This window comes from Callithrix jacchus, chromosome 17 (assembly GCF_049354715.1).
Source record: "Callithrix jacchus isolate 240 chromosome 17, calJac240_pri, whole genome shotgun sequence".
Taxonomy (NCBI): Eukaryota; Metazoa; Chordata; class Mammalia; order Primates; family Cebidae; genus Callithrix; species Callithrix jacchus.
In genome coordinates this window covers 48134698-48159692 of record NC_133518.1, presented here as the reverse complement: position 1 = coordinate 48159692, position 24995 = coordinate 48134698, and the positions used below count along the sequence as shown (strand labels likewise).

The 24995-nt window shown below is 37.8% G+C and overlaps 1 protein-coding gene across 13 annotated transcripts in view; it reads left to right on the top strand.

Moving 5' to 3' along the window:
* Nucleotides 1-24995, top strand: part of PPP2R3A (protein phosphatase 2 regulatory subunit B''alpha) — a 190041-nt gene that overhangs the window by 126099 nt on the left and 38947 nt on the right. For all 13 annotated transcript variants that reach the window (XM_008983778.5, XM_017965839.4, XM_035278273.3 and 10 more), the window contains 4 exons: nucleotides 7550-7624; nucleotides 15682-15768; nucleotides 19250-19406; nucleotides 24906-24954. In XM_008983778.5, the coding sequence (XP_008982026.3) occupies nucleotides 7550-7624; nucleotides 15682-15768; nucleotides 19250-19406; nucleotides 24906-24954 (368 nt within the window). The remainder of the gene's footprint in view (nucleotides 1-7549; nucleotides 7625-15681; nucleotides 15769-19249; nucleotides 19407-24905; nucleotides 24955-24995) is intronic.

Genomic DNA, 24995 nt, shown 5'->3' with positions numbered 1-24995 from the left:
TGGTCATGCATGCCTGTAATCCCAGCTACTCAGGAGGCTGAGGCAGGAGAATGAATCACTTGTGAGCTGAGATCGTGCACTGCACTCCAGCCTGGGGACAGAGTGAAATGAAAGAAAGGAAGAGAAGGAAGAGGAAGGAAGAAGGAAGGAAGGAAGAAAGGGAGGGAAGGAAGGAGAGAAATAAAAGAAAGAAAATTAGATGGATAAATGTTTTACAGCTCACAAAGATAATCAACAGAAGAACTGAACATCATAACCTCAAATATTGGGATAGGGGAGTAAAGTAGAGCAGTATAAATGAGCTAAATCCACATATTTCCTAGCAAAGAATCAGTATTTTCTAAAGTTGATAAAGTAATAAAGTAATTATAGTTAAATACATGTTTAATTATAGAGGTAACCAACAAAAGACCTAAAAGTGTAAATGACTAGAAAGAAATGAGGCTAAAGATGGAAGGGTAGGGTAGGTAAATGTTTATTTATATAAATGCTTGTATTATGCTTTGATTTTATACTATGTGTGTATATATAAATTTTTTAAGTTTTTATTATGGAGAATTTTGAAATGCATACATACTGGTATAGCAAAGCCTCGTGTACCCCTCTCCTAGTCCCAGTAATGATCAGAAATTAAGACAGCAGAGAATAGAAAACCAATAGCACTTTTAATAAATTGAAATTTTTGTTATGGGAAATTATTGACAAAATGAACAAACAACTAACTGATTAAGAAAAAAAAGGGAGAATACACTAATATACAAAATAAGAAATAACAGGAGGATCTCACTCTGTTTTCCAGGCTGGAGTGCAGTGGCAGTTACAGCTCAATGCAGCCTCAACTATGTGGGCTCAAGCAGTTCTCCCACCTTAGCCTCCCAAGTAGCTGGGACAACAGATGTGCACCACCACCCCCAGCTAATTTTCTAATTATTTATAGAGACAAGGTCTTGCTATGTGTCCCAGGCTGGTCTTGAATTCCTGGGCTCAAGTGACCCTCCCACCTTGGCCTCATGAAGTGCTGGAATTACAGGTGAATCATCGCACACAGCCAGAAGAAACTTTTTAAAAATTATAAAAGGCTACTTTGCAGACATCTAGAAAAATAAATTTGAAACCCTAGATGATTACAGTTTCCTAGGAAAATACATATGACCCAAATTTACTCCATTTTATTTAGAAAGGTAAACAGACTAGCTTTTATAGAATAAATACAGATATTATTACAAAACTACTACACAAAAAAGCACCAGGCCCAGGTAGTTTTACAGGGGAATTCTATCAAACCTTCAACAACCAGATAGTTCGAATCCTCCATAAAATATTTCAGAGTATATGAAAAGGAAGGGCCGGGTGCAGTGACACGCCTGTAATTTCAGCACTTTGGGAGGCCAAGGCAGGTGGATCATGAGGTCAGGAGTTCAAGACCAGCCTGGCCAACATGGTGAAACCCCATGTCTACTAAAAATATAAAAATTAGCTGGGCATGGTGGTGGGTGCCTATAATCCCAGCTACTGGGGAGGTTGAGGCAGGGAATTCCTTGAGCCTGGGAGGTGGAAGTTGCAGTGAGCTGAGATCATGCCACTGCACTCCAGCCTGGGTAGCAGAGTGAGACTATGTCTCAAAGAAAAGGAAGAAAAATTTCAAACTCCCTGTATGAAGCAAGTATATATAACACTGATACCTAAATCAGGAAAAGACAATCCAGAGAATAAAACTGCCAACAAATATAGCTTCAAGATTAATGATAAAATATAATAAATAAAATATTACCAAACAATGTACCGTGACTGAGTGGGATTCATTCCAGGAAGGCAAGATTGGTTCAATATTAAGATATTTATTATGTTAAGCTCTTCTTGCATTGCTGTAAAGAAATAACGGAGACTAGGTAATTTATAAAGAAACGAGGTTTAATTGGCTCACAGTTCTGCAGGTATTACAGGAAGTATGGTGCTAGCATCTGTTCAGCCTACAGTGAAGCCTCAGGGAGTTTTCAATCATGGCAGAAGGACAAGGGGAAAGCAGCATCTCACTTGGCAAGAGAAGGGGAGTTGCCGCACAATTTTAAACAACCAGATCTCATGAGAACTCAGTATCTCCAAGACTGCACCCAGAGGATGGTGCTAGATCATTCAAGAGAAATCCACCCTATGATCCAGTCACCTCCCACCAGGCCCCCATTTGCAACACGGGGGCTTACAATTCAACATGAGATTTGGCAGGGAAATAGATCCAAACCATATCATTTATTAATGTCATATGTCATATCCAAGGGAAAAAGATTTCTCCACATTTGAGATACTTTCTTAACATGATGAAATACATATACCTTAGTGTTAAAGGCTATTTAAGGTGAAAACACTATAGGCATTTCAACAAAGATCAGGAACAAGGCAAGGATGCCCACCATCTCCACTACTATTCAGCTCTGTACTGTAGTGACTGTCTAAGACAAAACAACTAGAAGCATAAGATTAGTTAAAGAAGTAAAAGTATCTCTTTGCAAATGACATCGCAGTAAAGTTTGAAAAGTCAGTAATAAAACTAACTCAATAAAATAATTCAATAAAGTAGGAGAAAATAAAATTAACAGAGAAAAATCAGATTTGCCACTTCTGACGAAGAAGAGTAAGAGATACTGGATTTACCTTCCCACTTGAAATAACAGAAAATGGATGATAAGGTGGATGATAAGAAACTTGTTCTAACCCAATGCAAAGAAACTAAGAACTTTGAAAAAAGGTTTGATGAAATGCTAACAAGAATAGATAATATAGAGAGGAATATAAGTGAATTAACGGAGTTAAAAAATACAACACGAGAACTTCATGAAGTATGCACAAGTTTTAACAGCCAAATTGATCAAGCAGAAGAAAGGATATCAGAGGTTGAAGACCAACTTAATGAAATAAAATGAGAAGACAAGAATAGAGTAAAAAGGATAAAAAGGAATGAGCAAAGTCTCCAAGAAATATGGGACTATGTGAAAAGACCTAATCTACGTTTGATAGGTGTACCTGAATGTGACGAAGAGAATGAATCCAAGCTGGAAAATACTCTTCAGGATATTATTCAGGAAAACTTTCCCAACCTAGCAAGGCAGGACAATATTCAACCCCAGGTAATACAGAGAACACCACAAAGATATTCCTCAAGAAGAGCAACCCCAAGGCACATAATCGTTAGATTCACCAGGGTTGAAATGAAGGAGAAAATACTAAGGGCAGCCAGAGAGAAAGGTCAAGTTACCCACAAAGGGAAGCCTATCAGACTCACAGCCAATCTCTCAGCAGAAACCCTACAAGCCAGAAGAGAGTGGGGGCCAATATTTAACATCCTTAAAGCAAAGAACTTTCAACCCAGAATTTCACATCCAGCCAAACTAAGCTTTACAATCGAAGGAAAAATAAAATCTTTTGTGAATAAGCAAGTACTCAGAGATTTCATTACCACCAGGCCTGCTTTACAAGAGCTTCTGAAAGAAGCATTGCACATAGAAAGGAACAACCAGTATTAGCCTTTCTAAAAACATACCAAAAAGTAAAGAGTATCAACATAATAAAGAATTTATATCAACTAATGGGCACAATAGCCAGCTAATATCAAATGGCAATAATCTGAAATTTAAATTGACTAAATCCCCCAATCAAAAGATACAGCCAAAACCCATGAGTATGCTGCATCCAGACCCATCTTACTTGCAAGGATACATAAAGAGTCAAAACAAAGGGATGGAGAAAGATTTGTCAACCAAATGGAGAGCAAAAATAAATAAATAAATAAAAAGTAGAGGTTGCAATTCTCGCCTCTGATGGAATGGATTTGAAAGCAACAAAGATCAAAAGAGGACATAATGGTAAAAGGATCAACGCAACAAGAAGAGCTGACGATCCTGGATGTGTACCCACCCAATACAGGATACATAAGACTTGTAAAGAGACTTGGACTCCCACACAGTAGTAGGGGGAGATTTCAACATCAATATTAGATAGATCAATGAGACAGAAAATTAACAAGGATATCCAGGACTTGAACTCAGATCCGGAACAAGGAAACAATAAACATTTATAGAACTCTCCACTTTAAACACATAAGATATGCACTCTTATCAGTACCACATTACACCTACTCACAGGTTTAAATGAAATATTGGTTGGCCATTACTAAGCACAATTGATGATATAAGGGAGGTTTTCAATACCCATTTTTAGACTGCATTCTAGCCTGGGCAATTAAGCAACACTCCCGTTCTCTCTCCCTCCTCCTCTTCCTCTTTTTTCCTCTTCTTCATTTCTTTCTTTCTTTCTTTCTTTCTTTCTTTCTTTCTTTCTTTCTTTCTTTCTTTCCTTCTTTCTCTCTTAAAAAAATAAATAATAAAAAATTTTAAAGAATGAAATAACAGAAAGTAACAGACAAGAAATATAAAACAATGGCTTTCAGGATGCTACACATCAGACAACAAAAGAGTGATGTATTCCTGAGAGACAGAAACAAGGTGAATCTTGGGAGAGTTTTCAAGTCATGGTGCAAGAATGGGAAACCCAGGCTGAGTTAAGTGGATTCCTTGAGTTTAGGAGACAGAGCCTGAAGGTCTAAGAGGACCAATATAACTAGAATTCTCAGGCCAGAGTACCAAGGAGGAGAGAACTGCATGGAGAAAAATCCTCAGAGATCTTCAGAAGTTTCTCCATGAGTAGATCAGCAAATGAATGAGAAACTAACCAAAGCTGGACAATATATGGAATCAACCTAAATGTCTATCAGTGAATTAAGGCGTAAAGAAAATGTGGTGTATATACACAACGAAATACTATTCTAGTAGTAATGGGCACATTTCACACCCAGATTTGGTTTCTAAATACCATTCTTCTTCAATGAAAGGAACCAGGGCTTCTGAGACAAAAGGTTGGTATACTAGGGCTGGGGCAAGGAAAATACAAGATAAATATGGATTATCTTATGCCAGAAAATACTGAAGTGCCCTTAAAAGGACAGGGGCATATCAAGAGAACACAGGTGGCTGGGTGCAGTGGCTCATGCCTGTGATCCCAGCATTTTGGGAGGCCAAGGCAGACAGATTGCTTGAGCCCAGGAGTTCAAGACCAGCCTGGGCAATATGGTGAAACCCCATCTCTACTAAAAATACAAAAATTAGGCATGGTGGCACACGCCTGTAGTTCCAACTACTTAGGGTACTGAGGAAGGAGGATCACTTGAGCCCGGAAGGCAGAGGATGCACTGAGCCAAGATGGAGCCACTACACTCCAGTCTGGGTGAGAGAGTTTTTTTTTTTTAATAAAAATTTAAAAAGAACACAGGAGCCAAACCTGAAGGAGCTCCTAATGGCCAAAGCTAGATCAATTTGAGAAACAGAATGATAGTATAGGATTATAACCCATAGAATAAAATAAATAACCATGCATCTGTGCTATTAAAAAAATAAATAGGCCAGACATGGTGGCACACACCTGTAATCTCAGCTACTCAGGAAGCTGAGGCAGGAAAATTGCATGAACACAGGAAGCTGAGGTCGCAGTAAGCCAAGATTTGCACCACTGCTGCACTCCAGCCTGGATGACAAAGCAAGACTCCATCTCAATAAATAAATAAGAGAGAAGAGACAGCTCTTCCTCCTAGAAGATTTCCAATTAAGAAATGTAGATGGAATATAGACAAAATCACTATTAAGTAAATACTACAATATAAATGTTACAGGCATGATCTACCAATAGATGCTAAAATGAGTGAGATAAGTTTTGAGGAGAAATAGAATATTGACACTCTCAAAGTATCTGCCCCCATGGTATTTATCAATTATTAAGAAAAAATAGTAACTTTACAGTGGAGAATGCAGCAGATACCACTTGAACCAAGTGTGATCAAAGTTAACATCACCAAATACAAGACATACTAACATCACGTACTCTCTGTATTATGTATGCTTAGTGATACACTGAAAAGGACACATCACTTCTGTGGTTCTCCTGCCAAAAATGTGTAACCTTAATCATGAGCAGACATCAAAACCAAATGGAGAGACATTCTACAGAATAACTGACCAGACTTATTAAAAGCATCAGAATCATAAGGAAAGACTAATGAACGTTCACAGATTAGAAGAGACCAGTGAGACACAAAAGCTAAATGCAGTGTAAGATCCCGGAACAGATAAAGACATTTGGGGGAAAACTAGTGAGATTTGAATAAGGTCTGTAGATTAATATTGTATCCATGTTCATTTTCTGGTTTTGATCATTATACTATTGTTTGTGACTTGTTACCATTAAGGGAAGCTGGGAGAGGGACATAGGAAATTTTTCTATAATATTTTTTCTAAGTATAAGATTATTTCCAAATAAAAAGTTAGCCAGGCATGGTGGCTCATGCCTGTAATCCCAGCACTTTGGGAGGCCGAGGCGGGTGGATCACTTGAGGTGATGAATTCAAGACCAGCCTGTCCAACATGGTGAAAACCCATCTCCACTAAAAATACAAAAATTAACTGGGTATGATGGCACACACATGTAGTCCCAGCTACTGAGGAGTTAAGGCACGACAGTCACTTGAACTCAGAGATGCAGAGGTTGTAGTAAGCCAAGCAGCACTGCACTCCAGCCTGGGAGGCAGAGCAAGACTATCTCAAAAAATAAAAATCATGTAAAATGTATGATAGCAAGAAGTCTAAAAAACAAGTTAAAGAAATAGCGCCATTGGTTTGAGACTATATATTGGTTACATATAGCCAACTGCTCTGACGAAACAAAGAAAAGAGATATACTTGATGTCTGTTGATGACAAGCCGATTAATAGATTAGATTTGTAATGGCATATCTGTTTTCTCTGGTTAGTTAATGGTAATTATCTCTAATAGATTCTCTGGGCTCATTCAGAATGCTTTAAAAATCTAACTTGAAAATAAAAACAGTATTTTAAGGTTTTAATATTTCAGTAGTCTTCAATGATAACAAGATTAAGGATTTAAAAATCAATAAAATTCTAATTTGAGAAATGATTTATCCACACAATTATGATAAAATCTGATGGGCATTAACTGGCTTACACAGCTTAACAAAGAGAGATTCAAACGACTTCGTTACATGGCTGGGTTTTTTTTCCAAAAAACATTTCCCATGTTTCTAGATTATGAAAGAGGATCATTTTCATTGGCTTGTGTCTACTGTCCACCACATCCTTACTGTGTAAATACACTTTACATAATACCTCTATAATAATCTGTGGGATGAATTTTTCTGATGTGCTGTTGATATGTTAGAATTATAGTACATACCTCAGAGACATTTGATTCACAAATTACCAAACATAGCTAAAATCAAACTAACTTTTTTTGAAGTATACTGCATATGCAGAAAAGCACACATGAGTATGCTTATAATGAAATTTGAATTTAATAAAGAATTAAATTTTAAGTGCATTATTCATTCTAAAATAGCAAGTTTGCTTAACTGGCAACATATACAGAAAGGAAAAGTTTCTATAGGCATAATTTTTATATGCTTGTTAATTTAGTTTTGGTTTTATCTTTTTCAGGATGTGGTGGATACACACCCTGGTCTCACGTTCCTGAAAGATGCTCCAGAATTCCACTCTCGCTATATCACCACGGTAGGCTGAGTCATCTTTTTTCTTAATATAACTCCATAAGTCACCTTTTTATCACTGTCTGCTATCCAGAATTTCAAATATCTGTGCAAAAGGTAACATGGACTATAATGATTCTTTTAAGTGGAAGGAAGGTAAAATAAAATTGAATTCATAATTTCTTCGTTTTTACCTGTTTTCCTTCTTGTTTGTGCCTAATACTTATAATATTAAAGTAATATATTCCTTTTTTCTGGTTTTATGAGGCATACCTTTTGCTGTGTTAGGAATACTGATATCCAGTTGATCTTTAGCATTTCCAAATAAGACTGAAAATAATTTTCAACAGCCTGTCCCTGTCCCAGAAAAAGATTGGTCTCTAGTACCTCAAAGTTAGAACTGGAAATGATAATGAGAAATAATTTGTGTGAACAATGTAAGAATTTAAAATATACAAGCCATATATAGTCAGATTAAAAAAAAAAAGAATTTAAAATAACAGTGATTACATTCCCATTTTGTGAGGAGCTCACACTCCCTGTTTCTCAGGCACAGCCTCATTTATTCAGTCCCAGATAGTGCAGGAATGACTAGTGAGTGCATGCAGGCCCACAGGGCATATAGCCATTCCATGCACCCTGCCCTAGCTCCCGCATTATCTTTGGGGACATTCACAGACACATTCTTAAGTGAGATGGCCCTTGTCAATGGCTCAGATTCCTCAGCTAAACGGGGCAATCTCCTCTGAGGACCACCCTCCTATACTTAGGGTACAGTTTGTTGGCCAAGGATATGTGAGGTTCTGCCGAGTTACAAATACTACTGTTTTCTTCTCCTCCTGTAGAACTTTATTTTTCATTCAGTGCTTTTGCATTGGCTCTTTTGTTCTGCAAGAGTTGGGTTGGGAAAAGAAAAAATTTTGTAAGATTTTATTTGAGCCAGAAGGTGTCACTAGTATCTAAGACAATCTCAGAAGTTATTTTTTCCTGTTAACTGTGACTCTCTACCTCTACCTCTGCCACAATCAGCCTGGCCTGTCGTCCTCATTGCAAACTTTGTTTATTTCTAATTGGTCTCCCTGTTACCACCCTGATTGCCCTGTAGTCTAGCCTCCACAAAGCAAACAATTGTCCTTTTAAAAAATCACCCAGATCATGTCACTCCTCTGCTCAAACCCGCCAGTAGTTTCCCAGCTCATGTAGAATAAAACCCAAAGTCCTTGCCAAGACTCTCCATTATCCTCCCACACCCTGGCAACCCCTACTTTCTGATCTTATCTCCTACCTCTCACTCCTTTGCTTACTCTGCTTTAGCCACGATGAGCAAACCAAACCCACTTCTGCCTCAGATTCTTTGTTCTTCCTCTTTCCTTTGCTTGGAATGCTCTTCCTACAGATTTCCACATTGTCACTCCCCCACTTCATCCAGATATCTGCTCAGTTCCCTTATTTAGTGAGGCCTTCTGTGATCACTCTCTGTTTTTGTAATCTTTCTTTCTCTACCCGCTTCCCCTACACTCTGTTCCTTTTCCTGCTTTATTTTTCTTCTTAGCTCTAATCATGTGATATTTAATTTTTTCTTTGTTTATTGTCCGTCTCCATCTCTGTAATATAAGCTCCATGTGAGCAGGAACTTTGATTATATCCTCAGTACCTGGAATAGTACCCTAGAATAGCAGAATACCTAGAACAGTACCTAGAATAGTACCCTGGAATAAAACACACAGTCAATATGTACTGAGTGAATACATGAAATTATCCATGTTTAAGAATTCTAGGCCAGGTGCAGTGGCCCATGCCTGTAATCCCAGCACTTTGGAAGCCTGAGGCAGGCAGATTGTTTGAGGCCAGACATTCAAGACCAGCTTGGCCAACGTGGTACAACCCCATCTCTCCTAAAAATATAAAAATTAGCCAGACACGATGGTGCGCATCTGTAGTCCCAGCTACTTGGGAGACTGAGGCATGGGAATCACTTGAACCCAGGAGGCAGAGGTTACCGTGAGCCGAGATTCTCACCACTGCACTCCAGCCTGGGAGGCAAAGCAAGACTCTGTCTCAAAAAAGAAAAAAATAAAAGAATTCTACACTAGCTCTAGCGTCAATCCCAAAGGGAATCATTGAGTTCTGAATATTGACTGTTCAGGAAACGCAGGACATATTAACACCATAATTTACACTCCTAAGAGTTGGAAAAGATGTTAGAAATAAACTAGTCCAAACAAGTTGGAATTAAACTAGTATAAACCATTGGCGTGTATTCTTAGAGACGTTAAAGAACAAAAAAGTAAAATGGAAATAAATTTTTTCTCTATGCTTTCTAGTTTGCTGTTTCCTTTTTTTTTTTCTTTCATGATCTTAATGAACATGTAGTTTAATATTTTTTGAAGTACTTGGACATTCAGTGGCATTTGGTCATCCAGCAAGTGGTCCCCAGTAAGTTTTTTATTTTAGACTGAAAAGCCATGAAACCATTTGTTCACATGTAATTCACATTTTCTAATAAATAGTGTCATGTTAATAATAGTTGAACAAAATGAACTATACTGGTCAATAGGGTACAGTTAATTATCTCTGCTGTAATATTTTCATGACATTTGCATTTAACTTTACATTTGTTAAATTTATACTTTGTTAATAGTATTATGCTGCTTTATCTCCAGTGCACAAAAGTGAATCTATTACTCAGAACTAGTCACTTAAGTGTAAAATACTTGTGATAAAATAATAATATGGCAATTCAAAACAGCACCATAACATAAATAGTAAACAAGACCTAATTGGGAACATTTCATGTGAACATGTACTGAGATAAGTGAATAACTGCCATTGTGATAAACTCACAAAAAGGGCAAATAAAAAGTATAAAAACAATATCTGGAAATAGAATTTTATTAGACTGGTTATCTGTTCTCCTCAGTGCCTTTTCTGTTATGAAACTTGGTCAAATAATGGCATGAAGTCATTGAAACCATTGCATTATTTCAGAGTACAGTGAGTTTTTCTAGAACAAATATAAAATAAGGCCTTCTTATATGAAATTCATGTTGTTGTTAGACATAAAAGTGACCAAACTAAAAAGGCCATCATTCTCTGCCCTGTTCATGGCAAAAATAGATAAGATCACACTATTTCTAAGACACATATAAAGCCCAGCCTCAGAATTAATGACAACTGTCTCAGAAAAAGCAAAATTATTTTATCATGTGACCCTATTGAATGTTAACATAATCTTCATGGCATACAGTATAGAAGAACAATTATTATGTTTGGATTGTTAGTGTTCCTTAGTTATTTCAGTTTGCATTTGGAAGAAACCACTGACACAGAGTATGATTCAGATTATTAGCTTATGTGTACATATATGATGAAGGAAAGTTAGAAAACTTTTGTTTTCTATGTATCATTGAAAATCTATGTTACAGGAAAAGACTTTGTTTAGTTAATTTGTCAGTGTTTTTAGACTGGAAAAATAGACCACCAGCTATGTGTACAGCAAAGAAGGACATCAGTACCCAAAAAAGAGATTGAACCTAAAGTCAGTCTGTATTCTTATTTCCAAAAAGAGTTAGCAGTGGAGAAATAAGTCTCTGATATTGAATGAAAATGAAAATTAGAAATACCAGCAAATCATCGCCCTTGAGTGCAGTTTTACATGCTGTGCAAAAGTTGCCATTGAATAAAAGGTTTTGCTTATCCAAACTGACATATGCCAACTTTTGAGGAAAGAAGTGCTCACTTGAGTTTTTAAAATAAGCAATGAGATTTAAAATACGTCTTTATGACACTGGTGCTGGCAGTAGAGATATTTCTGTGGCTTGCTCCACTGTGTGTCTTAGATAATTCAGTATCTTGATTGGCCTGAATCCACCACTGTAGGCTGAAATGCCAGGATTTTCCTTGTGGAGGACAAGGTACTGATTTTCCTAGATGACTAAGCTATGGTGGAGACAGCTCACACTAAGAGCTTACTAACTCTTCCCCCGTGAAGACTTTTCCTCTTAACAGAGAAAAAAAATTTTTTTATTAGATATATTTTTTAAAGTCCTAACTCTACAGAAGACCATGAAGAAATACTTCTCTTAGCTGTGTTAACCAAAGAGTGAATTCGAAATCTGTTCACCACTCCTGCCAAGTGAGAGACAGGCTTCTAGCATTGGAGTTTGTTCTAATGTACACATACATAGTAAAATTATTTGTAACTTCTATGTCTGTATTTAATTCATTTGTCAAAAAAACTATATGACAGAGCCATCAAACATTTCCATTCCTGGTGACCTATATTTGTGAATTCGAGATTTCCAATTCAATAGATACCAAGAAGAAAGGAAACTAACTTATGATTCAACTTGTATATCAAATTGACTAAAGACTCCTTGGTGAAAGATGGCCAAATTTCATTTCTTTCACTAGTAGTAAATAGTTGTTTTAATTATGATTTATTTTTTAATTTTATTTGATATTTTAAATGGTGATGAATTTTATTTACCTAAAAGTGAGCAGTTAGAAAAGCAATAGTACTTAATGTAGTCAGCAGCTACATGCTCTACCACTAGATGGTGCTCCTACCTCAACCATCTAAAGTGCTGAATCAGTGATGTGGAAACCAACAAATGTGCTGAAGAAGTGTGGTTTTCCTTTTGGAACCAGGTTATTCGGAGAATATGCTACACAGAATAAGGAAATTTAGGCTATGGAAAAATGGAATACAAATACATTGTTTTATAGTATTAGAAAAGTAGGTTAGCACAGGCTAAAAATAGGAAATGCTTAACAAACTACAGATTTTTTAAATTCTGTTAAAAAGGAGATAAAATAAGAAAGAATACAAATTATAAAGTTTTATAATTTTTAACACAGTAATTTCATAAATTACATAAAGTATTTGAGTATATAAATACAAATCTTAGGTAGAAAACTCATACTGTGAGATAAATTTACATTCAAAATCAAGAAATAAGACAAAAAATCACCCAGGCATGGTGGCTCACACTTGTAATCCCAGCACTTGGGGAGGCTGAGGCTGTGGATCATGAGATCAGGAGTCTGAAACCAGCCTGGCCAATATGGTAAAACCCTGTCTCTATTAAAAATACAAAAATTAGCTGGGCATGGTGGCACACACCTATAGTCCCAGCTACTCAGGAGGCTGAGGCAGAGAATTGCTTGAACCTGGGAGCTGGAGGTTGCAGTGAGCCGAGATCACCACTGCACTCTAGCCTGGGTGACAGAGTGAGATTCCATCTAAAAAAAAAAAAAAAAAAAAAGTCTTCAACAGAAAATGTGGGGTAATTAATAATATGTATTAAAATCGACTTTAACTTGAGAGAGAGGGGACATGGAATTATGATAAGTGAAATTCTTTTTTTTTTTGAGACAGTTTCGCTTTTCTTACCCAGGCTGGAGTGCAGTGGCACGATCTCGGCTCACTGCAACCTCCGCCTCCTGGGTTCAGGCAATTCTCCTGCCTCAGCCTCCTGAATATCTGGGATTACAGGCACGCGCCACTATGCCCAGCTAATTTTTTGTATCTTTAGTAGAGACGGGGTTTCACCATGTTGAACAGGATGGTCTCGATCTTTTGACCTCGTAATCTACCCGCCTCGGCTTCCCAAAGTGCTGGGATTACAGGCTTGAGCCACCGAAGTGAAATTCTTAATGTTTACTTTCATACATAAAATTTCTGTGCTAAAAATCCTCCATCACTTTTATATAAACTTCCTCCAAGCTAGTGCTAAGAATGCGATATTGAGTAAGACATGTTCTCTGTCCTCAGTGTCCTCAGAGTCTCAGTGGTTGGGGCCAGTAGAGAAATTAGACACTGCCTAGTCCCAGCTCCCACCTGAGTCAGGAATCCTGTCAGCTTCTTCGTAAATACCTGTGGTGAAAAGAAACTTCATACAAACTCATAGCTTCATAGGGCTAATTTTAGGAAAGTCTTCCTTATATTGAAGCATTTCAGTATAAATACATTTCTATCTGGCAGTTCTAATTCTTCCCTTTGGTGCAACACAGAACAAGTCAGCTGCTTCTTGCACCCAATAGCCACTCAGATCTTGATCACCTCTAAACTGTAGTCTTATTTTTTTCTCAAGAGTAAACATTACTATATTAGTAGCATCTTTCACAATCATTGTGAATATAGTTACACTTCCCTGTTTTGTGTTTTTTGAGCATTTTATGTGATTCTATCTATAAATAATAGAGATCAAATACTGATTATATGAAATACTAATTAGAGATCTTTCTTGGGTTGGCATCCATCTGCTATGCAAAATTCTGAGTAGAGTTGTTCAAATAGTTATGAAGCCAACTGTATTCTCTTAACACAAAGATAATACAAAAATCTTTGTTCCACAACTTTCAAACCTCATTATTTTATCAAGCAGTTATGGACAACCTGATATACAGAAAGCACCATATAAGATACTGGAATACAAGTCAAGAAAGACCTGGTCTCTTAGTGTTTGGAGGTGATGATGGTCAGGTGCACCAGTGTTTAGAATGTAACCACAGGGACAGCTAAAGGAGGCTCAGGTGGTAGTGGGAGGAAAGAAGGCAGAACTCTAGTCAGTCCCTGTTCTGGGGCCTCCCATGGAGTGTGGCACTTGAGCCCAATTTTGGAGGGTCAGAGGGGTTAGCCCCAATAGTAGGGGTGGGGTGGTGAATGCTGGACATCTGAGATCTAGACCTTCATCCTGATACTAGACTTTCCCTGTTCAGTTGAAGAATCACTCTTTCTGCTGAAGAATCCAGAAAAGAAAGGTGGTTTAGTCCCACATTAGGCCTATTCTTGGGAAAGATGTCCAAATATCTTACCTTTGTTCTTCTTTTTCAAAATAGCTTGAAAAGAGATCTAATCTCTTCCATGATAAAACCACCAAAGATAAAGGATTTCTATATTATTACACTACCAAAATAAAAGCAAAATGCACCCCCGACCCCCACCCCAAAAAATAAAGCTGCTTAAATTACTCTTCTTACCACTGCTTCCTTTAGGAGAAGAAAAGTGATTGGTGAAAGGGAAATGAAGTAGGTAGGAATGACTAGGTAAAATTGTTAAGAATGCACTGTGACCTCCTACCTCCAGGACTGCAGCTTCCATCTTCCTTCTCTGATCCTCTCCTATAGCACAGCACACACATCCTCAACCTAGACACATTTGCTTCTTATCTCTTCTCCCATTCTATCCAAGATTTTCTCCAGAGTTGCAATTCTGCTGAACTCATTAAAACACCAGGTAGGCCGGGCGCGATGGCTCACACCTGTAATCCCAGCACTTTGGGATGCCTAGGTGGGTGGATCCCAAGGTCAAGAGATCGAGACCATCCTGGTCAACATGGTGAAACCCCATCTCTACTAGAAATGCAAAAAATTGGCTGGGCATGGTGGCGCGGGCCTGTAATCCCAGCTACTCAGGAGGCTGAGACAGGAGAATTGCCTGAACCCAAGAGGCGGAGGTTGTGGTGAGCCGAGATCGTGCCATTGCACTCCAGCCTGGGTAACAAGAGCGAAACTCCGTCTCAAAAAAAAAAACACCAGGTAATAACAAATATGTTCATGTCCAAATAAAAGTTAGGATATAACTTATCCCAGATTTATTTGAATTTCCATAGAGAGTCTTGAAGACTCTTGGTTTCAAGTGAATAAGACAATAATAACGATAATAACTTGAATCATACCACCTTGATAGCCATCCTTCTGACCAGTTGATCATTAAGCCAACCCAGCAGATATTTCCCACCTCATATGCCTTCCCAAAACATTGAGCCCAATAAGCACTACTTGAATCAGGCATTACTGTATAAATTAGAGGTAAACAAAAGAAGTGATGTGAAGGCAGCTGGGAAGTGAAGACTCGTGAGCAAAGGATCTTTTTTATTCTCAGAAGTGTAGAGGCAGATTTAGAATATATAGATGTAGATTTAAAAATACAGTGCTGATTTTTACTAGGAATTACACTTAACATAATCAAAAAGCTAAAAGTTAAATTGGTCCCAAGTATGTTCATAAGATGGCCTTTGAGAAAGTAGTGGAGATCTTTAATGTTTTTATTTGGTTTTATTTTCCTTTTGGAACCAGGTTATTCAGAGAATATTCTACACAGTCAACAGATCTTGGAGTGGAAAAATTACTTCGATGGAGATAAGAAAAAGCAACTTTTTGCAAGTACGCCTTTCATTAGAATTCATGTGGAATGAGCAATTTAAGAAATTTTCTTTATTAAACAAATATTTGAGTGCTTACTCTATTCAAAGCACTGTCAGTACTTTCAGTCATTAAACAGTTATCAAATACCTCTCCTGGGACACTGGAACATTTTGGGCGAAGGGGTAAAAACAAAGAGAATAATAAGGGATCTCTGCCTGAAGGCATGTACTCTGGAGCAAAAGAGAGAAATACAGAGACACCACACCTGACTTGATAAATTCCATAGACATGGATAAAAACATATACAACAGGCTTCACAATAGATGAGCCTGGAGGGGTGGGCTGGGGCTAGGTTGAGAAGGGTCTTGGAAAGGCATTAGAAGATTTTGAAATTGATCTTTTCAGCAATGATTCTGTATCCAGCACCTGCTAGAGAAAAGTACTAAAAATTCCTTTTAAGAAAAAATACATTTTATTCAATTATTTTATTCATTTTACCAAATGAGAGAGAAAGTATTGACCACTAGTGGGAGCCTTTTACTGAAGTAATCTTCATGCCTGATTAAGTTTCTATAAGCATAAAAAAAATGAAATTGTTCACACTTGGGAGATAATGTTTTATTTTTATGAATCATACTAAATGAAATTTAGGCTAATAGTACAACCTTATATACTCTTTATTTTTTCCTATCTTCATCTGAGACAGACAAAATAATGAAGACTTGGCAAAATTAGCAGTCCATGATGGATATACAAACTTTTTTTAATTCTAAAATGAACAATCATCATCACAGTCAGTGTTGATATTTATTGAACACCTGATGCCTGCCTGGGCTCTCAGTAGGTAATATGGGATGGGTTAAAATGGCAGTAATTCCATAGTACCTCAAGAGTAATAATAATAGTCTCCCACTTTCCTGAAGCACATTATAGATTGTAGTTTCTGAATCATTTTTATAATTCATATTCTTTTTGTTTTTGAGAGAGAGTCTCGCTCTGTTGCTCAGACTGGAGTGCAGTGGTGCAATCTCAGCTTACCACAACCTCCACCTCCTGAGTTCAAGTGATTCTCCTGCCTCAACCTCCAAGTAGCTAGGACTGCAGGCGTGTGCCACCATGCCCGGCTAATTTTTGTATTTTTAGTAGAGCCGAGGTTTCACTATGTTGGCCAAGCTGGTCTCAAACTCTTAACCTCATTATCCACCCACCTCAGCCTCCCAAAGTGCTGGAATTAAGGTATGAACCACCGCACCTGGCCTAATCCATATTTTTTCTTTTTTGGCTTTTAAAATTAATCCATTTTTTTTAACCAACTGATAAAATTTGAGGCCCAAATAAATGATTTGTATAAGATTACACACCAAGTAAGTTGCTGAACTGGAAAAAGAACTCAAGTGTTCTGCTTCCTAAAGCAGGAATTATTTTCTCCTCCCTTTCCTTCCCTGCCCTTCGCCTTAGTCTTCCTCTTGGTACATAAACAATACTCATAAAACATTCAAATAATATGAACACATCTAGACTAATAAATAAACAGAAGTTGCTATTTATTCTTCACTCTACTATTTTACTCCCTTTCCCCAGAGGGGGACCCTTATCATCTGTGGTTTTATCCTCTTGTAAATATATATACATACTATATAGTTTTGTTTTGTATGGCTGCTATTTTGAGAGTTTTTAAAAATATATGGGTTCATACTATTCCGTTAACTTTGTTTTTTCACTTAACAGTGTCTCGCAGTTCTGTTTATTTCCATTTATATAAGTCTATCTCATTCTTTTAACTACTGCATAATCAATTGCATGGCTAAATTGTAATTAATTACACATTCCTCTGTTGGTGTTCCAATCATTTTCAGAGTTCCTCTATTACAGTGATCCAGTAAACATCCTTGTTCCCTCCTCTTGTGTGTGTATGAGTAAGAATGACTATAGAATAGACCACTGGAGGGAAAATCCTCCAGTGAATCAAATAGTATGTGCATTTTTAATTTGATAGATTCTGCCAAGTTACCCTCCAAAAAGCCTGCACTACTTTACTCAGCAACAAAAGTTGCTGTCTTCTTCATTTGATGCCAGTCCAGTGGGTAAAAATGATAGCTCTTTGCTTCTAAATATGTGTTTTATTGTAAGTGTTCTGCTTCTTACACATCAAAGGGCATTTTATAAAACAAAATATTATAAGCAAGTTTGGAAAACAGAAGAAAAACTATATTTTATCACCCTTATACAACTAGTATCATTTTTGTCTGTATCATCTAGTCTCATTCATATGAATGTGTGTATGTTTAGGACTTTACATTGCTCTTAGCAGGTACAATCTTCTATATTTTGTATGTACCATGTCATGATTTTCAGTGTAAACTTTTAATTGTTACTGGCTGCATAATCTTCTATTGAGCAGATTTACCATAACTTAATAATAATAATTTATGTCGTTTTTAATTTGCCAGAGTACTTTGGTTTACCAGTGTTTATATTTTAAAAAATAATTTTTTGTCAGAATACTAACATTTACGTTATGAAATAGTCCTCCTTGTTCCTTATGTTTTTTGCCTTGCATTCTATATTATTATTGATACATGTTTCTTTTTTGTTAAATTTAACCATGTATGTTTGTCCATCTTTTTTTTTAACCTTCATTATACTTTTTTAGATGTATCCCTTATAGATGCATATAGGTAGGTCTGTTTTGGGGGCATGGTTTTGATACTCAAAAAACATTTTAATAGGGAGATGTAATTCACTTATCTTTATTGTGACTATTCATATATCTGATTTTATTTCTGCCATTTCATTTTGGTTATTTAACATTTCTTATGTTTTCTGTGGTTTATTCTTCTAAGTCTTTCACTTCTGAAAATGTCTTTATCTGCATACTTATATAATAATTTGGCTGACTAGAGAATTGTGGGTTCAATATCATTGATTCTGGTGTTTGCCCTAGGGCAATACAGTGAGTCAGGGAACACCCAGGTTTACTTCCAGCTCAGCCCTGCATCTCTACCTGCCATGCCTATGCCAGACCCCATGTATCATCTGTTGTATATATGAGTAACCTTTGTGATATAAACTTGATATTATTACAAAACCAAATCCTCTATGTAGTTGCCTATTCCTCTTAATATTGCTCACATAACTTTGAAAGTTAAAAGCTGTTTGTTTCTGGCCAAGTAATTAAGACTGTGATCTAATTGTTCTGTGCATGCTAGTCTCTGACCTCTGACCAACATAGTCCCCAAGGTAATGGTACTTTCCTTCCCCTGCTTTTATATCCTCCACAGCATCCAGTCCTTCACTGAGCATATTACAGAGCTCAGTAAATGCTTATAGATTGATCAGTTGCTTAAAGATAGGATGAGGTTGCCTATTAAAAGGTTTCTGATTTGGTACCAGAAACAAAATTTTAAATTCAGTCTAAAACAGAAATTCACTAGACTCTGTACAGTGGCCAAAGCTGCTTTTTCATAATTTTTAAATTCTTGTTTTCATATCATTTCAGACCCTAGCACTTTTAGAAGAAGAGGAAGATATAAACCAGATTACAGATTACTTCTCCTATGAACATTTCTATGTTATTTATTGTAAATTCTGGGAACTAGATACTGATCATGATCTCTACATCAGCCAGGCTGATCTGTCTCGATATAATGACCAGGGTAAGTGATTCTGTAGATGCTAAGACTTAACCATTTTGAAGAGTTACAGAAATCATCACTACTCATTAGGAGAAATTCCCATTTCCTAAATTCTAAACCTAATCAAGTCCTCTTTACAGGCCAGGAATTTTTAAGAGGGGATGAGTAAAGATAATATAATTTTTTTATTAAATTAATAAAAGGCCAGATGTAGGAGAAAGGAGTTTGGAGGTAAGTAAGCAATCACAGTCTTAGTTTTGATAAAGTGATAAGTCTTTATGCTGGTGTATATTTTCTGATGATGAGTTGAATAAGTTCCACACCTGTGTAAATCTGTTTGAAAGAGTATGTATGCACATTTATAAACCTTTCCGCTCAACAATATTTCTATAAAAACCCAAGGATGAAAATAATGTTTCTAATTTGCCAAGTTTTGTTTTCAAGGATTCACAAAAACTTACTTTTGGAAATTTAGTTCCATATTGTCTCTGTAGATGAATTTTGTGCTTTCTTTTGTCAGAAAGCAATTACATATCACATTATAATACCCTTTTTGCTTCATTTTGCCAGTGTGAAATCTAGAACCTATTGCCTACTGATTTAGTATTCTTATTTTTTTGAGACGGGGTCTCACTGTCACCCAGGCTGGAATGCAGTAGCATGAACATGGCTCACTGTAGTCTCGACCTCCTGGGCTCAAGCCATCCTCCCAACTTAGCCCCTAAGTAGCTGGGACTACAGGCACATGCCACCACACCTGGCTAATTTTTTTTTTTTTTTTTTTTTTGTAAAGATGGTGATATAGTTTGGCTATGTTCCCACCCATATCTTATCTTGAATTCTAGCTCCCATAATCCCCACCTGTTGTGGGAGGTACCCAGTGGCAGGTAATTGAATCATGGGGGTGGTCTCTCCCATGCAGTTCTCATGATAGTGCATAAGTCTCATGAGATCTGATGGTTTTATAAAGGGGAGTTTCCCTGCACATGCTCTCTTGCCTGCCACTGCGTAAGATGTGCCATTGCTTCTCCTTTGCCTTCTTCCATGATTGTGAGGCTTCCTCAGCCATGTGGAACTGTGAGTCCATTAAACCTCTTTCTGTTATAAATTACCCAGTCTTGGGTATGTCTTTAGTAGCAGTATGAGAACAGACTAATACAGTAAATTGGTACCAGGAGAGTGGGACACTGCTTTAAAGATACCTGAAAATGTGGAAGTGACTTTGGAACTAGGTAAAAGGCAGAGGTTGGAGCAGTTTGGAGGGCTCAGAATAAGACATGAACATGTGGGAAAGTTTGGAACTTCCTAGAGACTTGTAGAATGGCTTTGACCAAAATGCTGATAGTGATATGGACAGTAAAAATCCAGGCTTAAGCTCAGGTGGAGATGAGGAACTTGTTAGGAACTAGAGTAAAGGTCACTCTTGCTATGCAAACAGACTGGTGGCATTTCACCTCTGCCCTAGAGATCTGTGGAACTTTGAATTTAAGAGAGATGACTTGAGATATCTGATGGAAGAAATCCCTAAATGGCAAAGCATTCAAGAGGTGACAGTGCATAAAAGTTTAGAAAATTTTTGCAGCCTGATGATGCAGTAGAAAATAAAAACCCGTTTTCTGGGGAGAAATTCAAGCCCACTGCAGAAGTTTGCATAAATAACCGGGAGCCAAATGCTAATCACCAAGGCAATGAGGAAAATGTCTCCTCCAATGAGGGCATGTCAGACACCTTCATGACAGCCCCTCCCATCACAGGCCTGGAGGCCTAGGAGAGAAAAATGATTTTCTGGGCTGGGCCCAGAGCCCCCTTGCTCTCTGCAGCCTCTGTGTTTCAGCTCCAGCCATGGCCAAAAGGGGCCAACGTTTAGCTCAGGCCATTGCTTCAGAGGGTGAAAACCCCAAGCCTCAGTGGCTTCTTTGGTGTTGGTCCTGTGGGTACACAGAAGTCGAGTATTGAGGTTTGGGAACCTCAACCTAGATTTCAGAGGTTGTATTAAAACACCTGGGTGTCCAGGCAGAAATTTGCTACATGGACAGAGCCCTCATGAAGAACCTCTGCTAGGGCACTGTGGAAGGGAAATGTGGGGTTGGAGCCTCCACACAGAGTCCTTACTGGGGCACCAACTAGTGAAGCTATAAGAAGAGGACCGGCCAGGCGCAGTGGCTCAAGCCTGTAATCCCAGCACTTTGGGAGGCCAAGGTGGGTGGATCACGAGGTCAAGAGATCAAAACCATCCGGGTCAACATGGTGAAACCCCGTTTCTACTAGAAATACAAAAAATTAGCTGGGCATGGTGGTGCGTGTCTATAATCCCAGCTACTCAGGAGGCTAAGGCAGGAGAACTGCCTGAACCCAGGAGGTGGAGGTTGCGGTGAGCCGAGATTGCGCCATTGCACTCCAGCCTGGGTAACAAGAGCAAAACTCCGTCTCAAAGAAAAAAAGAGGACCACCATCCTCCAGACCCCAGAATGGTAGATCCACTAACAGCTTGCATCATGTGCCTGGAAAAGCCACAGACACTCAATGCCAGCCCATGAAAGCAGCCAGGAGGGGAGCTGTACCCTGTAAAGCCACAGGGGTAGAGCTATCCAAGGCCATGGGAACCCGCCTCTTGCATCAGTGCGCCCTGGATATGAGACATAGAGTTAAAAAAGATCATTTTTGAACTTTTAAGGTTTAATGACTGCACTGTTGGATTTCAGAGTTTCATGGGTCTAGTTTCTCATTTGGAACATGTATATTTTTACCAATGCCTGTATCCCCATTGTATCTAGGAAGTAACTAAGTTGCTTTTGATTTTACAGGTTCATAGGTGCAAGGGACTTGGGTTGTCTCAGATGAGACTTTGGACTGTGGACTTTTGAGTGAATGCTAAAATGAGTTAAGACTTTGGGGGGACTGTTGTGAAAGCATGATTGGTTTTGAAATGTGAGGACCTGAGATTTGGGAGGAGCCATGGGTGGAACAATACAGTTCGGATGTGTTCCTACCCAAATTTCATCTTGAATTGTAGCCCCCATAATCCCCATGTGTCATGGGAGGGACCCAGTAGGAGTTAATTGAATCATGGGGGCAGGTCTTTCCTGCGTTGCTCTCATGATAGTGAATAAGTCTCACGAGAGCTGATGGTTGTATGAAGAGGAGTTCCCCTGTACACATCCCTGCTGCCATGTAAGATGTGCCTTTGCTTCTTCTTTGCTTTTGGCCATGATTATGAGGCCTCCCCAGCCTCATGAAAGTGTGAATCCATTAAACCTCTTCCCTTTATAAATTACCCAGTCTCAGGTATGTCTTCATTAAGAGCATGAGAACAGACTAATACAGACGAGGTTTTGCCATGTTGTCCAGGCTGGTCTCAAACTCCTGAGCTCAAGCAATCCATCTACCTCGGCCTCCCAAAGTGCTAGTATTGCAGGCATGATCCACCATACCTGGCCTGACTTAATATTGTTAACTAAGCACCAAATACATTGATTCATTCTTCTCTGAAAAAATTGTCCATGTTCTGTCCTTAAATGCTTTCTCATGTTGATTTTTAAATAATACTGTCGTTTTTTAGATATAGCAGAGTATAAATGTTAAATAAATATATTGAATTTTGTTTTTGTTTTTTGGTATGTCTGTTACTAATGGTCTGCATCTTAAGAAAAGGCTAATCAGGCTGGAGGCAGTGGCTCATGCCTGTAATACCAAAACTTTAGGAGGCCAAAGCGAGTGGATCACTTGAACCCAAGAGTTCAAGACCAGCCTGGGCAACATGGTGCAACCCTGTCTCTACAAAAAATACAAATATTAAAAAATAAATAATTGCTTTTAAATGACAAAGTAAATTCAAAAATTCATCAGCCTGTGGTGGCACCTGCCTGTAGTCCCAGTTACTCAGGAGGCTGAGATGGAAGGATTTCCTGAACCTGGGGAAGTTGAGGACGCGGTGAGCCATGATGATGCTGCTGCACTCTAGCCTGAGCAACAGGGAGACACTGTCTCAAAAATATAAAAAAAGAAAAGGCTTGTGTATGACATCAGGTTTCACAGAGCTTTGCATATTTAAGAAATAAAGTTCTTGCTTTCAAATTCTCAGGTACCAAGCAGACATCAAGGGGAAATACTGAAATGTACTTATTGGTCAACATGTTAGTATTGTTACCTCCCTTCTTCATGTAATCATAACCTTCTTGTCACCAGAATAACATAAAGATGAAGATATTCAGAGGGATGTCAGCTTTTTAGCTATGCACCTTCCAGTTACCAATGAACACATTATCTATACAACATGATCAGCCTCCAGCAGTCATACACAATGTTGTGGCTCTAAAACTCCCTCTCTGGATGATATAACCATAATTTTTCATTAAATCCCCAAATATTGTATATACTCACATAGCAACTCACTAAGTTCAGAAAAGCAAGTATCTAGGCCTGCATAAATGAAGGGGCCACTGAACACTGCAGAATATCCACTCACCAGACTGTCCTTAATGAGACAACATGAAATAACATGATCTTCAATTTTAGGAAGCCAAACCTTCCCAAGCTAAAAAAAAAAAAAAAGCCTTTAAAAAAAAGATTTTGGCTTTGCAATTAAATATCCTTGCCTTTCCTATATAACCCTCTTTTTTCTATCTAGTACAAATTATCAACGCCATTATCCAATGTTCAACAAAATATAAAATGTCTTTATATAAGCTTTGGTGTGTGGCCAGGCATGGCTGTACCAATACACATATTCCCAACTTTCTTTGGCCAAACTAATTTACCTTTATGCTGACTGTACCTAATTGTATGCAGAAGAATTGGATGCTGATAGCTACCAAGTCCCTAGTGACCTTATTGCTGGTCCTGAAATTTTAGTCAGGATTTTTAACGGGTGTCCCCATTGCCTGGGGAACCTGTTAAAAGAAAGAACAGGTCTCTAGGTCAGTCTCCGTGTCTCTCTCTCTCTCTCTCTCTCTCTCTCTCTCTCTCTCTCTCTCTCTCTCTCTCTCTTTCTCTCTTTCTCCATCATGCTAACTTAAACTATAATTGTCTCTTTGAATAAAACTTCCTGATAGAATTTCTAAAAATATTATGTTATATCATGTTAAACCCTGGTTTTAAATAGTTTTTTAAAAACTACTTAAAAGCATTCTCCATTGTTTTAACTTTGTTTTATTTTACATTGATTTAGGATCTTCCACAATCAGTTCCCTTTTGAATTTAATGTAAGGATAAAATTTGTCTTGTTTATAGGAAAATCGGTCTCATTGGATAAGATTAATACAAATCCTATACATTTTTGTCTTAGTTGTCAGGATGTTCAGAACAAACTTAGCATTAAGCTATATTAATACTTCCCAGATGTCAGCCACATTCATTTGCCTGTTACTTTTTTAAAGTATGCATAAATTAAAATGTACTTTCATCATGGACGATAGTTATGGTTTAGCTTGTAGCTAATGAAAAGCAAATTTGTGAAAAGTATTGCCTTTATGGAGCATGATTCTAAACTAGCTTTGTAATGTTTTTTAAATCTACATTTAGCTTCATCAAACAGGATTATCGAAAGGATCTTCTCTGGGGCAGTAACAAGGTAAGAAAATGTAATTCTGTGTTTAAAAATGAACTACAAGT